The 16,950-nt window shown below is 36.2% G+C and overlaps 1 protein-coding gene across 1 annotated transcript in view; it reads right to left on the bottom strand.

Moving 5' to 3' along the window:
• The window catches only part of gmds (GDP-mannose 4,6-dehydratase), an 861,801-nt gene that overhangs the window by 463,170 nt on the left and 381,681 nt on the right, over window positions 1-16,950 (bottom strand). The window contains exon 6 of the mRNA XM_039753423.1: window positions 16,301-16,405. Within this exon, the coding sequence (XP_039609357.1) occupies window positions 16,301-16,405 (105 nt within the window). The remainder of the gene's footprint in view (window positions 1-16,300; window positions 16,406-16,950) is intronic.

Here is a 16,950-nt window from a genome sequence, read left to right as displayed (position 1 = left end):
GCACATTCCTATACATGGTGTGGTAGACAAACAAAGCTAAAGTGTTTGCCAGTAGTAGGCATTGATCCCAATGTTCATAGCACAATGGGAAACAGTGATTATACAATGTTATAGTATTCTTTTACACCTACAAATGGCAACAGTGTGGCTAAGGAGAGATGAAATGGAGGCAAGCCTTAGTCCAAAACAGTAGTCAGCCAAGTGACCCTTTAACCTATCAAAGAATACTCGTCCAGAATGTACACAAGCCATGACTAAGGCAAACCCCAGTCTTTGAATATACAAGACTAGGGGTTCAATAACAGGTAACCCAAGAACATAATATACACTACATTGGAATCTCAGCTGAGGAAGAGGCAGATCAAAACAGCTTTCAGGCTGATTTGATTAGCAAAGGAAACAGACAAAACACAGAGGTGTAGAAAGTCGGGAAACAAGCTCAATAATTAGGACAGGATCCCAGCACCACTAGAAGTAAGGCTTTAAAGACAGCATTATTTTGCAATGTTCCTAGTAGTAAGTAAAGTAAAGTAAAGTAAAGTAGTAAGTAGTGAGATCCTCTATACGGTACTGAACACACAGATTTTTCAACAATAAAACAATAACCACCTGCAATAAATGTGTAAAAACAACCAAAAAAGAATCAACTACACAAAATTAAAGTGTAATGTTAATTACTTGTTGGAGTAATTGAGAACACATCTGGAGTAAATGGAAATGTCAACAAAGAGCTTTAGGATTGCAGCAGATGAACAGTGGAAAAACTTAAAAAAAAAAAATCCAGACAGCTTCTTTATGTGCATCCCAGTCTTCTGACAGAATATTAGATAAATAATAAAACTAATTGTGCCATCATTGGTACTCTATATTCTTGGGAATATAAAGATGAAAACCAGCACCTTTATTCAGTTTTTCAGTGAAAGAGTGTTATATAAATAAAGTAAATATGTTATCATTTAATCTCATTTTACTGTAAAAGGAAGTGTGATAGACCCCCAAGCTTTAGTCAAGTGGAAGCAATCCTTAAAGACATTGAAAAGAAAGTTAAACTGATTGGTGCAAGTCTAGCTGACTATTGCTTTTATAAAATATAACATCTTAAAGGCAAACTCAGAAAACTACTGTGTACAGAATGTGTTACCATACAGTATCTGAAAAGAATAATACTTATGCCAAAAGGCCCAACAAGAAGTGTTTATTTTTGCTCATATTTTCTAATAAATTAGTCTATTAATTTGTGAGTTGCCACTATGTGCAATGGACTCGCATTTCCTTTTTACTTTACTTTATGAAAGTCTTAGCTTTTCCCCAAAGTGTTTATAAACTTATTAGCTAATATAACCCACTTTGGGGTGAACTGCATCAATGAATAACAAAATAGAGACATTACATTAATCTGGACGTAAGGTGTATATCCTAAATAAAAAATGCACAATTAACTGACAAATATTTCAGAGTAGCTTGAACAGCCTTTGGCATTCTCAGCTCATTAATCTTCATACTTATTTTTCTTCAGCACAAGGTATTTAACACTAGAATTACCAGAGCCTACGAGAAAACTTGTAAGTCCGGCCCACCTTAAATCCGTTCCCACCTCTCCGTCAGCGTTTTTTGTCCTGTAAATGTGCTGATTAACACTAGCAGCAAGTAGCTTGCTATTCCATCCCCCCACCGTTGCAGAACATTCACAAACTTCTCTCAGCTCAAGCCTTGTTTGATTATCTGGGAGTGAACTGCTGTAGTTTTAGAGTGGAAATAATAGATTGTTATTTGGAACACATGCTTTTCATGTGTGTTCCGTTTCTACAGTAATCTGTGTAAACACATTGTTAAAACAGAAACTCTTTCATATTTTGGTAATAAATGTTACAAAATTAGGGTTAGGCAGCTTCCATGCGTAGCGGTAAGATTTGCTGACTTGTAATTAGGAGTCCCCGGTTCGATCCTGACTGCCTCCTATATTTGCCATTTTCAGTAGTGAGCTGTTCTTATTGTTAATATTATACAGTACATACATACATTTAGTTTGCGTCTGTAACAGACCATGTACATTTATAGTACTGTACTTGTAAAAGTTACCTTTTTTTCCCCCACTTTTATTCTCTCCGTCATGATACATACTACCGCCCTAGGGATCTGACGCTATTAGTTTTTATTTGAAACTGGGAATAACTGTAGATGTAAGTAGTGTTTTGAGGCAATGGAACTGGACATTCTCTGATCTGGAGGGACAAAAGCTGACACACAAACGCTGGTGAATCTGCCTTCTTCGTATCTCACCGTCACTTTATTTTTTTTTTATTCGGTTTTATTGAGAGTTCCTGCTCACGCAGAATTAGTAGGCACCTTATGGCTTATGATGTCCAAAAAAAAAAAGAGAAGAAGGTATATAAGATATTTGGAATTATTCATTTCACGACCTTTTATCAGGTCAGTTCAGCGCTACATGCAATCATCAAATTCAAATGTTAACAGTTCTCATACACGCAAGGACAGTCCTTCCTCTCTATGCTGTGCACACCTGCAAGAAAGAGACAATATATGTGACATTTTGAAGAAATCATTTTATGACCTGAATAGTACCAATCAGAAAACATCATTACACTAATGCAATATTATTTGAAAACGAACAGCGTCAGATCGGGTGTGAATTTATGCTGGTGCTGTTACTTAGAGTCAGATCAGGAAAGGCGGGGGGTGGGGTTTAGAGCGTGATCGTGATTGAGAGAATAAAACTGAAAAAAGCTAACTTTTACAAGTACCATAAAGTTATACCCAATGTCCCATATATTTGTCTCTTTATTTTTTTCTCCGTGCTGCAAGATCTCTCCTTCCTACATTTACGATGTGTGTACCTGTTGCAATGCGCACACTTTTCTCTATGCTGTGGTTTCTATTACATTGAAAGGGCACTTGACACTGACTCAGTTTACTTTCCTGGGGAAACGGCTGTCTTGGAACAGAAGCTTGTCGATGTTGCATCCTCCTTTTCTTTTTCCATCGCCTTTTCTAGTAAGATGCGACAACGAAGTTCTTCTGCAATATGAGCCTGTGGTATTGCGGGTCCACAGCTCACTGAGCAAAGGCCATTCGTTTTAAATCACCGTTCTCACGGCGGCTTGACAAGGAGGCATTGGGCCATAGCAAGCCACGGGAGGTTCTGCGGTGTGGGCGTTTCTCGCCAAGTGCACAGGTGAGGAACTGCCCACGTCCGTGATTATTCCTGTGGCTAATTTGTTACAGCTGCTATGGCCCCTCGCATTACTGAAAAGAAGCGTGAGTCAGTTAAGGGGGGATAAGAAAGAACGAGAGAGGAAAGGAAGGGAACGGAGGTTACAGGGAGCGAGGAAGCAGGTGGTGCAGGAGAGAGACAGATACGCGGAGCGTGTGGTGAATGAGCAAAAGAGTGCTCGCGGGCAGCTGCAAGGAAGCTGGGTGTTAGGCCGACACCCAGGTGTTTGAGTTGATGTTGCTCCCACTGAGCGACCACGTAGCAGGAGTGACCAGGGTAAGGCGACGAGCCGCAGAAGGCCATGGAAAGGCAGCGGAAGTCGGGAGACTTGGTGGTGGAGTCCCCAATGTGTGCATACTGGCCATTGGATGGAAACTAGGTCTCGGGGACTGGGATGAGTGCCAGACCGAAGCCAGGAATCGGGAGGTCTCCAGTCTCGTAAAAGTGCAAAGAAGAGGGTAGCTGCAGAGAGCGTCTTGCCTGCTGCTAAGCCCAAACAGGATAAGCAGGTGAGATGCTAACGCTAACAGAGAAGAAGCACCGGGCTTGTTGTTATCATTGTTTTAAAAGACTGCTTCCTGTAAAAAACATTTTATCTCTGGTTTTAAAGGATTTTTTTTTTGTGTATTTTAACCTCCACGTTTTTCGTATAGATTATTTATTGAAATTTGAACTGCACTATTTATTGAACACTCTGTTTTGAATTCATTTTAATAAAAGCACTTTTGTACGTTGTACCATCCCCTTGCTCAGTTATTGCGTACACTAACTAGCTCATCAGTGACATTACCAACGGTGTTGGGTTCAGGGCTTCCTGTATAGCAATGGGAGCGTGGAGTCAGAACCCACATCGTCACATTTGGTGGCAGCGGTGGGATTTGAACCCACACCTCCTGAGAGACTGGAGACCTCCCGATTCCTGGCTTCTGTCTGGCACTCATCCCAGTCCCCGAGACCTAGTTTCCATCCAATGACCAGGACACACACATTGGGGACTCCACCACCAAGTCTGCCGACTTCCGCTGCCTTTCCACGGCCTTAGGCGGCTCGACGCCTTGCCCTGGTCACTCCCGCTACATGGTCGCTCAGCGGGAGCAACATCAACTCAAACACCCGTGTGTCGGCCTAACACCCAGCTTCCTTGCAGCTGGCCGCGAGCACTCTTTCGCTCGCTCACCACAAGCTCCGCGTGTCTGTCTCACTCTTGCACTGCCTGCTTCCTCGCTTCCTGTAACCTTCATTCTCTTCCTTTCCTCTCTTGTTCTTTCTCATCCCCCCTTAACCGACTCGCGATTCTTTTCAATAATGCGAGGGGCCATAGCAGCTGTAACAAATTAGCCACAGGAATAATCACGGATGTGGGCAGTTCCTCACCTGTGCACTTGGCGAGAAATGCCCACACCGCAGAACCTCCCGTGTCTTGCTATGGCCCACTCTTTTGATACATATATATATTGTCACACACATGCGCATGGGAACCAGCTGAAGGGCCTAAACACTAGTAATTCTACGCCAGGCCAGGGGGTGGCGGAGTGTACTGACTTTCTCTCTCAGTCCCTTGCAGACCTTTCCCGGGAAATCCCGCCTGTTGCTGGCCCCAAGGATGATGTCACTTCCGGGCACAAGGACACCACTCCCAGTTCCGGCATGGATGATGTCACTTCCCTTCCAGCCCTTTAAAACTGCCATCTTGCCTCAGTACAGGCAGTTCTGTTCTGGACTCTGAACTAAGCACATCGTGCTATTTACAACTACTTTTGCAGCCGATTCAATTATACGGGTGGCTGCACCAAATCTTTATGATGTCTCCGACTCATTCTTATCACAATATATATATATTATATATACATATATACACACACACACACTGTGGTACCCAGATGGGGGTGGTACCCAGCCGGGACGCCCAAGACGACCAGAGGAGGGCTTGTGCCTCCTCCAGACCTCGAGGGGGTAACCGCCCTGGGGGCCACGGGTACAGAGCTGGGAAGCTCAACCCTGTAGGGGCCCCGTGGTTACCGCCAGGGGGCACCCCAATACCTGGAGGACCCTGGACCTCAGCACTTCCGCCACACCCAGAAGTGCTAGGGGGAAGAGAAGCAGGGACACCCGGAGTGCTTCCGGGGGTACAGCCGGCACTTCGCCACACTGAGGCATGGCGGTGGGAGATTGCCGGGAACACACCTGGAGCACATCCGGGTGCTTATTTAACGGGGCCGCCTCCCTTCAGAGGATGACTTGAGTCGGGAGAGAAGAGAGGACAAGGTCTCTGGAGGAGAGAAAGAGGCGGTCTGAAGAAAGGACATTGTGTTGGCCCGAACTGTGGGGTATTGGGATTGTGTGCACTGTTGTGAAGGACGAAAGACCACAATAAATGTGTGTGGGGTAATACTAACGTGTCTGCCTGTCTGTGTCTAGGTCATATTCCACAATATATATAGGAAAAATTCCATTACAATGAATTGCTAGGGACCTAAAAAATATTTTGTTGTAATGAGATTCTGTATTTGGTGCTATAGTGCTTTCTTTAACTTGCGTCCAGGCATTTGCAGTCATTTCAGTAGCTTCTTTCGTGTTAATTTTAATCTTCTCCTGTCTACAAGTTATGCTGATGAGAATTTTTCTCAGCATTTCCTCTCGATAACACACTTTCAGGGTGTGAATGATGCCCAAATCCAATGGCTAAAACACTGCTGTGCAATTGGGTGGGAGGAATTCAACGCAAACATTATCTAAATGCGGAAGCATGTTGTGGGCAGCACACTTATCAATCAGAAGCCGAATCATCCTTTACTACTTCTTCATTTTGCGAGGTTTCTGAACTCTTTTGGGATCCCCCCACCTAACAGGAACGTCATTCTAAAGTGCATCCAGAAGCGTGATTGCCGCATCTGTGGAAGATTGTTTGTCTGTTGCAGGGGCAGTTCAACAGCAGACACACAGCGCTGCAGTGAAGCACCAAAGAAGCGAATCCTAAAAGGTCATGGGCGCGCTATAAGTCCCTGTCTTACGTCCCAAAACACGAGGCTAAGTCTCAGTACTTTAGCAAAACCAGCTTTATTCAGCTTGAAAAAGGAACAGCACGGTTATTTATTGTAGCGGGATCTGCCACTCTCCTATAAACAGACAGAGCAGTCAGGCAGGGTTGTGATCAGGTTAGTGGTCAAGTAATACTGTTCCCTACATTTACAATGTTTCTTGAATCACCCATCGAGATCTTTTCTGTTTGCTTCAGTGAAGAGCTGGAGCAGAGCTGTGAGCCTGCTCATGCCCTGGCAAGAGATTAACAGTCTTCAACAGACACAATGATCGTACTTCGGGATGCTCTTTAGTGTGCTGTCCACTTGGGGGAGGTCCCAAGAGAGTTTATAAACCTCACATTTTCTTGAATGAGTGCCACATTAATCGGAATGTTTCTTGAACGAGCATCACTGAACCAGATAAAAACTGCTTTTTCTGTGTCTTCAAAGAGAGCAGTTTGCATATATTTGCAACCCAAGATTTTTCTTCTTTTTTTGCTCGGTCTTTCAAGAAAGTTAACAGTGTCGATGATGAATTTCCGAATTCACTGGAAATGTCTTTTTTCTTATTGATGCAATCAAGTGCTGCAAAAATGTAAAGTTTTTTTTTTCTAATATGAACTGTTATCATTTTTTTCGTGTCTGCTGTTTCTATAGGAGGGTGACAATGAGTTCAATTCCAATGGATGTTTTTCAAATGTTGATGAGCAATAAGTAAAACATATCACTGAAAACAACTGAAAACAAAAACAGCAAAAAAACAGCACGAGGAAAGTCTGAAGAATGAAATTTTCTTTTACAGTGTTTCTGTTAGGGGATCATTGTGCACAACTGAGCTGCGACCACAGAACTAACTGCTCTGTGGATGATTAATTCACATATTTCAAGGGCACTTTGTTGTAATGACAGTATCTGGTAAATGTATTTTGTAGTATCAAGATTTCTATAGACTCGTGTCATATGGGGTAACTGTCGGGACCTAAAAATTCTTCGTTGTAATGAAAATTACGTTGTAAAGATATTCCTTGTAATGGAATTTTACCTGTATATGTGTGTGTGTGTATATATATATATATATATATATATATATATATATATATATATATATATATATAATTAATTTTTTACTGCAGTGTATTGTTGAATGATCAGGGTATATCACCTGTATTTCACGATGTATCTGAGAATTTTACTTTAGTCATTTGTCGGCTATCATTAGCTGATTATATTTTTCCATTTATTTATAGTTAGCTTTTCAAATTTAACCCATTCATTCACTTTTCAAAATTGCCTTGTTTGATTAAGGATCTTGCAGGGTGGTGTGAATATTTAAAGTTAACCATACACAGATGAAAAAAAAATAATTTTCTTGTTATGCTTGTCTATAATAAAATCTTTAAGGAAGAAGGCCAAACAAGAAATGCAGAGGCAAATTCTTGCATATAGTAATAATTGTTCTATAGATAATCTCTCTAAATAGAAAGAGATTTATTATACAGTGTTATTTTATGTTTCAGAAAATAATAAAGGCAGAAATGAAACAGCAAAAACATACAGCTAAACTTAATAGAAACTGCATGTATTAGGCAAAAGAAAAAGTTTGTAATAACATTTTATAAACACAAATACAAATATGTACCGACAAAATGCAACATAAGTGCATTGTTAAAAATGTTAATTATTAAAAAACTAATTTAAATTCCCAAATATATACTTCTCTATATCAACAGAAAAACAATAATAATAATAATAATAATAATAATAACGGTAAACTCTTTTAAGAAATACATTTTAATCACACAGCAATAAGTCTGTCTATCAATACTCAAGGACAGTGGCTGCTGATTTACCAAAGCATACAGCATATAATCTTCCACAAAGATGTATAATTTAAAACAAACACCAAAGTTTGCCTTTATCATTAGGGTACACCACTAAACTATGAAGTCTTCCAAAAACAATGCCACCTTAACACTACTTGTCAAAAGAAAATTGCAGTGTTGAGCTGCAGGGGATATTTTTAGCCTAAAAGTTCTAAAAAAAAAATCTACATATTAGAAAAGCAAAACATAGTAATCTTCTTTTTAGACATTTTCATTTAAGTTTTGGCTGCTACTTTGCCTTTCTTGTTTGAAACCAATTTAAGGATTTAAGACATACATTAAGAAGTGAAACTAAGCATGACTTACTTTTAGCACTCTCTATTTGCTGTCATCATATGTTTCAGAAATTTGAAACAATTCTATTTACTGTTGCACCTGTGTACCAATCTTGCTTTAATAATCATGCATAGCTAAGCTAAAATCGTAACTTCTTCAACAAAATTATATTGAAATAAATTATATAACAATTATTATTTTCTATTTATTGAGTACAGGTTATAGATGGGGGGAAAAACATGTCACAACACATTTTGTCATATAAATATAAAATGTTGCTCTACTGGAAAAATGATAACATTTAATTAGTTGAATACAAAATGAAAAGTACATTAGGCTTCTTATAACATCATTAGGGAAAGGCCAGCACCAATCTAGGAAAGCATTCTAATATGCTGCAAACATATTCTGGGTCAAATCCTAGACCTGTGCACTGCTATACAGTGTTATTGAGGAATTATCTCACTGTCCTCTGGTTTACCTTCAACATCCAAAAGTATTTTTTAGAGTAATTTTTAAGTAAATTAGCCTATTTTAGAGTGGAAGTGGGTATGAATGGTCACTACAATGGAATGGCTTTCCAACTGTGAGTGTCTTCTGCACTTTAGGACCCTAAATTTTATCAAGCATATTAGAAAGTTATTATTTTGTTTGGAAAACAGTAAATGTGCTAATTTGTTTATCACTATTTGCCTTACCCAAGTTAAAAAAAAAACTTAGCACATGCTGTCAACCATTGTTGTATAATTTTGTATTGTGTAGTATTATAAAGTACTAAAATCAGTTATCTCTGGGTTCTCAAAACAACTCTTTAACAACTTAATTTTCACCAGTTAGTGTCTTTAACAGGAATTATAGATGACATCAACACATTGTCAAAGCAACACTGAGCTCATATTCTAATACTGAATAACCTATTTTTTATAAGAAACTTCAGATGCAGCTGTAACTGACGAGACCACCATGTGCTAAAAATGTGAAAGTGTGCCTGGGTATATTTTAACTTAATGTGAACATCCCGCTAACGATGTAGCCACCACATTTAAAGTTCCTAAAACTTACAAAATTCTCAAAGTGTAAATGTATTGTTTAAAAAGTATTTCACTTTGACCCAGCATCCAGTAAATAACAAAGCTGAAACTGATCTAATGGTGATTGTGATCATGTTACATAGCTTTCATTCATAAAAAATAAGTTGAGGTGTGAAGCATGACTCACTGATTGCTTTTGCCATGAACCCTCTAAGTCAGGGATTAAACAATTCTTTAGATGAAAGGACTCATGTTGTACTATTTATGTTTTTAATATTACATTCTTAATGCATTGCATATTCCTTTGTTGTGTGATGTTAAATTGACCCTTAGTGCAATATAAAGGTTTAACAGTCATTTACTGTGTGGATAAAAGAGGGACAGCATCTAGTCTCTGGCAGGAACCAAACCTGGGCAGCAATCCTTCCTAGAAAGAATTATTTCAGCTGTTCCTGTATCTCATCTTGAAGTGTTTAGTTATTTATATTTATACAGCGCCTATAAAAAGTATTCACCCCCTTGGAAGTTTCACATTTGATTGTTATACAATATTGAATCACATTGGATTTTATTTGACACAGATCAACAGAAAAAAAAATCTTTACTGTTAAAGTGAAAACAGATCCCTTCAAAGTGGTCTAAATTAATTACATATAGTTTTCTCTTTGCCACTTTCCCATATGTTTGTGAAGCACCCAAGCAACTATTGTATGAAGTCTTGTCAATCTTATCAACTGTAGCTTGTAGCGCCTTCAGAGTTATTACAGGTCTCTCGGCAGCCTTACTCATTAATCTTCTTTTTGCATGATCACTTTGTTTTTATAGGCAGACTGCTCTAAGTAGATTTATAGTTGTGCTATACTGTTTCCAATTGATTTAACTGGGCTCCAAAGGATATTCAGTGAGTTGCGTATTTTCTTATATTTATCATTTGGCCAGGCTTAGAGTGTTTTTTTTTTTGTCTTCATTGTGCAGGTTAGGTCATGATACTGACTCAACTCAAGTTGGACCTTCGAGGGTACATATATACTAAGACCAACTGAAACTTCTTAAGTACATACAAGGGATTTCCAATTAATTATTTATAAAAACAATTGGCAATACCAGTGATGATTTAGGTATGTCATATTAAAAGGGGTGAATATTTATGTGATCAGTTACTGTATGTTTCCTATTTGTAATTCATGTAGACCATTTTGCTGAGAGTCTGTTGACATTAATGAATCTTTTTCTGTTGATCAGTGTCAAAAAAGTCAAAACCCACTGTGATTCAAGGTTGTATAACAAGAAAATGTGAAGATATCTGTGGGAAAACAAAGGACTGTTTGTCTAAAATACATAATATAAATGTACAAATTAGCAAAAGATGCATCTCATGAAACCAAAAGATACAGGAACCAGATACTATAAGTCTTGCCATTTCTACTTACATTAAATGATGTTTTTTTTAACTAGATACCATTTAATTCTGCTGCTTTATTTTGGGTTAACAGAATATTGTTTCATATCCTGCACTGCAATTTAAAGCATCAAAGAGTTTAGGAGCTGGAAGTAAAAGTGTACCTTCTGAACCTCAAAGTTATTTCTGTGCCACCCTGGATTGAGACTGTTTCAATAAACTAGCACCTGTTTTTTTTCTTAATGTTGGGGAAAAAAACTTTAACAGCCTTACTCTAAATGATTTCAAATGGTAAAAACAGCAAGTATTACATGTCATCATTGATTTGTGCAATATCTTGTCAGGTGTGTTATTTAATTATAATACACTATATCTGTTACTAACATTAGGACTACAATGCTGAAATTTTCAGGAATATCACGCTTGAGTTTACTGTCATGTACAAAGTTAATGAAATACTAAAACTACATGTATTCCATGGACTAGAGACAATAACAAACAAAGAACACAGCACAACAAATTAAGCACATCAGATGAAACATATACAATAGGCGTGTTTATGTAGTTTCCACTATATTGGGCTATAGATGTCTTTTGGAAATAACAGAGGAACTTAATTATCTAGATACCTTAACTTTTTAAAAATAACAATATGACATTTCTTAGCAATTAATGGTGTAACTCAATATGGAATGCAAAAACCTGATGTTAAAAGTAATAGAAAAACTCAGCACAACAGGTCAAAGCTAAACCACCTCAAGATAGGTCTAGACATCACTTCATAACCATGAACAATGATTTTATGATTAAGCAATCAAAAAGACATATTTCACATCCGGTATTCCAAAGTATTTTATGATAAAAAGAGCCATAAGATGGAGTATCTTTTAGAATTTAGAAGTGAAACGGTGATAATTCAATGAACCAAGCACACTAGTTAGAAGATAGGAGAGCCCCCTAAAACCTGATGTACACATTTGTATCTCTTTGTGAAAAGTATTTACCCATTTGAACTTCAGCATTAATGCATATGCTTCTCAACGTGTTTGTTATTAGATCTGCAACTAAACTGTAAAATGAAACAAAAAAATCATTGAATGAACAAGTACAATTTACTGCATTTACTCAAGTAATTTGAGTCATATGAACAGTCCTTTGTGAGTAACTAATTCTTCCTGCTTACTTAAACATTGGCTACACTCCCATCAGCAGAAATGGCTGTACCCTAATACTTCTTGTAATTCTCGACCACTCTCTTTGGAAATGTAATGGAGATTGCACACTCTCTTCCATACAAAAACTGCTTGAAATCAATGTTATTTATGACTTTTTAATTACCAGCTATTCATTTTAGGTAGAGCTACAGTATCTTTGAGGGTTTAGGTTTGAACTTGGAGTAAGTCATTCCAAAACTCCAACATTTTCTTTAATCAAACATTATAATATTCACTTGCTTGTGAGTTTTGGAACTTTGTCTTCACTTGAGCTCACAAACATATAACCGAACATTCTCCTAAACAAACTTTTTTATGCAAAGCAGAATTAATGTTTCCTTTAGTGACATTCAAGACCTGCTGTAGAAAAGCATTTTAGTTCATGCTAATACCACCAGCATGCTTGTCCATCAGCCAGTAAGGTCCAGAATTCATAATGATACAATGCAAAAGTAACATGGAGATTGGGAGGGTGCTGTGGGGAGGTTATTCTTAGCTTATAATGTTTTTATGGTTTAATGTTGGTTAGCACCAATTTGTATTGTTAATAATTTAATAAATGATCTGATCACAAAACTAATACAATGCACATAAAATGACAATTTTAAAGTAATAGGTCTTTGAATAAAAATAAATAAATAAACAAACAAACAAATAAATAAATAAATAAAAGCTGATTCATGTCAATCATTGGTAATGACAAATTATAGAAAGACTAGACTCCACAACAAGAAGAAAGCAAAAATTTACTTAATCTTCATATTTTACATTAGATATAATGTATTTAGCATCCTGAAGCCTGTATATCTGTATTCAGATACTGCTGTTATTTTTGCTTTTTTGAGTTTTTAGCAGTCATGACCATGGTTACTATAGTAAATCAAAAACTAAAATGAAGAGAAAAACTATTAAAAACAAAAAAAAAATAAAATAAAACCAAGAAAAAAACTAAAAGTAACCTTAATTATTACAGTAGCTGATTAAAATAACATAAAACATTACAAAAAATAATTTCCCACAGACGCTGTTATAGGAATAATTACGTGTTCTTTGTTTTTCAAAGAAATATTATTGCTGGTATGCTGGCCAATCAAGTCCTCTTTATCTCTTTGCCATTATTCTTTAGATAACTTCACTGGTCCAAGGACAAAGCCTTCCCTGAGTTTACAAGTCTCTAATGAACAGTGGCTAGTGATGGAGATAGGCTGTTTAAACAGTGTTTATGACAGCAGGAGAGCTGAATAAGGGCTATCAGAGTGTAAAGCATGCAAATATGAAAGCAGTTCATTGTGCACTAATAGTGACAGTCATTTAGAAATTGATGGAGACCATATGATAGATTTATAAACCTTAAAATTCCCCTTGAGTCATCACAAATTAGTCTACAATCTATTTCTGGGCAAAGAAAAAAGAAATGTTAAAAAAGAACATTCAAGTTCAAGTCCACATAATGCAAGACAGAAAACACTAACAGATTTACGAAGTTTAGCAAGCTGGGGAACAAACTCAATCAAACACAGAAAGCACAAAGAACCCGAAGTTAATTTGTCCAGTGAAACTGACATATCATTTGGCTATGTGGCATGCCACTGTTCAGAAAATTTGCTGTTTCTCTCTATCTCAAATTTAGCATAACATGTACTGTCAAAGTAAATGTTATGTTAGGACTATAGAAAAATTAACTTTGTACTGGAGAAAGAAGTACAGTATTCCTCTTCTTAACATTTTTGCAGTATTAGGCTGTTTTTGCTTACTTTATTCCAGTTAAATTTGGATCAGTTTGTTCAGCACAGATTATCAAAAAATGCAATTATTTAATATCTTGTTTGATTTTCGCTTATTTTAAACATGATGTTCCTAAATGATTCTACTAATATCAAACAAATATTATTTTCAAACGCAATAAGGCTAATACAATTCTCTCTGCTTTTGACACAAAGTTGCACTATATAATATGTCTTTATCCATATAATAACTACTAAAACTAAACCAAATTTCTATATAAATAAAATACAAATGCCTTTGTAAAATGAAAACTAAATCAAAACCAGCAAGACGACTAACTAAAACTAAACTGAATTTCCAAGTAAGATCACAAATAACATAGAAATAAAACTAGGACAAAATGGGAAAACAACAGTAACCCTGTCCATAACTAAAACACATGATGTATTTGATATATGTTAAATAAAGCTTAGAGTCAAATGGTTTAAAAGCTAGTAAGTAGCATGCCAATGCTCTCAGTGAAAATCATCAGACTGATAAATATGTAGCTAAATATATCTCTTTTTAACCTAACTTTGCCAACATAAGCAATCTTACATAAATTTTGGTATTTTCAAATTAAACTAAACACAAAAAGCTAAAATATGACCAGTATTAATTCTAATTATTGAGCATTCACAAATTGCATAAAGGATTTTAACAGAAATCTTCTAGACAATGCAGTTTACTCTCTGCTTTCTAAAAAGTGCTAATCCAATGATTGATAATAGGACTGACCGACACTCACTATAAAGTTATGGTTCTAACATTCTTAAACGTTCACCCTTAGTCCCAACAACTAAACAAGTGAAGTTTAAAAAATTACTGCAGACAGTAATTTTCCTAAAAGTAAGGAAACTGAGACAAAGAAGTACGCTTTTTTGAATCAGCAGGTACATGTCGAGTAGAATACATTTCATAGCAAACAATGTACAAAAGCTGCCATACAGGAAAAGAATACATAATGTAAATTCTTCTCTTAAGGGACCCATTTTGACAGAGGATGATTTAATTTTAGGGTAATGGGTAGCACAGGAGCTAGTGCTCTGCCTCATAGCTCCAGCCTTCAGTTCAAACCTCAATCCAAGAATTGCCAGTGTGGACCTAACATATTCTCCATGTGTCTGCCTGGATTTCCCTTCAGGTACTACAGTTCTCCTTACAACAGCAAATTGGTCCTGCATGAGTCTAGCATTCCTGTTTTTTTTTCAACTTTGGTACCAGTGCTGCCACTATAGATATAGATAGCCAGCTAACCATACCTGTAAATCATGATTCAAGTGCCCATTGCTAAAACTAAACTTTTATGAGGAAATGAACTGTTATTGCCCATTAATTAAAATAATAATAAAAAGTCATTTTGTTTAAATCTAATGCAATGAGTCATGTGCTGAATTTAAAAATACTGAGGGCAGATTACGCTATAAAAAAAATAAATTAAAAAAAACAAAAGGCAGACTATTTCCATGGAAAATGTAAGGGAAAATGCAACTGTAATCATTAAATACTACCCAAAATTATACGATCAGATAACACAGTATTCATCCTGCTGATTCCTTCACCAAAGAACTGGACAGGATAATGCATTCATCATCCTTGTCACTTACTGTTGAATTCCCACACACACAGATGAAGTTAGCCAGCAATTCTCAAGCCCTAAGATTTATACCCTTTTGAAAAAATGTGTCTCACTGCTTTGTGACATACACATTCATAACTTTGGGCTAAATGTTTCCAAATAACTAATGAACTTTTTAACTTTATTGTAAAATTGCAATTGAGATAAATTATATGAACTTTTCAATGTGTTTAAACAAATTTAGCTGAATTATTTTACTGTGATGAATGAGACACATCTAACCACTTCTTAATGTAATTGCCAAAGGGTAAAATATACTTAAGATTTTAGTTTTGAATCTATTGATGTGTCTAATTTCAGTAAAACATATTTGACAATAATTATAATATGGCGGTATTAAAATGCATCTAGATGTGTTTTGTGTGTGTGTGTGTGTGTGTGTGTGTTTTTATTCATCTCCCCTAGGAACTCCAGATTCTCCCAGCATCCAAAATGTATACAGTAAGACTTACAGTCAAGAGTACATTGTTTCAGCGTGAAATACTTTGCGCATAATTAAAGCATAAAATATTAAATGAAATTACATGCTAAAGTTAAAGTCTTATATGAAAAAAAAGTTCTAAATGCAAAATTTTCAAATATCAGATTTTCCTCCATCTGAAAGATGTTAGGAAGTCTGTCCTATACTGTATATAAATATATTAAATGTCAAATGCCAAACAGAACTATAAAAAATCATGAAAATCTAATCCGGTGATATAATATGTCCACCCCATCATTTACACAGAATAGTCACACCAGTTCACAAGCCCATGAAACTTTTCTATTATGATAATTTATGGTGGCTCCAGAGTTCTTGATGGGTGTAATGTGTTCTGATATATCGTATAGGGTTTCTTTACCTCGTCTTGGACTCTCATGGTTGAAAAGAATGCCATTGACAGCAAACAGGTTGTAGGCCTCTCTAAAGTTTATAACAATCCAGAAGGCATACAGCTTGGCTGCACCTATAGAGAACACAGTAAAATAAACAGAAATATAAATTAAAGATATGTTCAAATCTTAAAAGCAATTCACTTAGTATAGACTACTGTTCGTCCTATGAAGACAATACTGCACATATGCCTTGTATACAGATATTCTTATCTTTATTAGAAGACTGCATGAAGAAATTTAGTTTATTTTCTCAAGGCTATTAAACATTTTTATAAACACTTCTAATGGTTATAAATTATAAACTATAAAAGTAAATGCCTTCAAAAAACATGATTTAAGAAAAAAATGTAATATATTAATTACATTATTGATTTAAAGGTGTTTAATGAAGATTTAGTAAAACGATAAAATTTCTAGTTTTGATTTATTTTGTACCAAACTACAAGCATCTGGATGATTTTGTACAGAATATATATATATTACAGAATATATATATATATATATATATATATATATATATATATATATATATATATATATATATATATACACACACACACATACACACAGTGTACATACATAGAGAGGGGGCAAAAATGTACACATACTACAACAA

This window comes from Polypterus senegalus, chromosome 5 (genome assembly GCF_016835505.1).
Source record: "Polypterus senegalus isolate Bchr_013 chromosome 5, ASM1683550v1, whole genome shotgun sequence".
Classification (NCBI taxonomy): domain Eukaryota; kingdom Metazoa; phylum Chordata; class Cladistia; order Polypteriformes; family Polypteridae; genus Polypterus; species Polypterus senegalus.
Note: the sequence above shows the minus strand (reverse complement) of the source record. Positions and strands in the feature narration are given on the sequence as shown.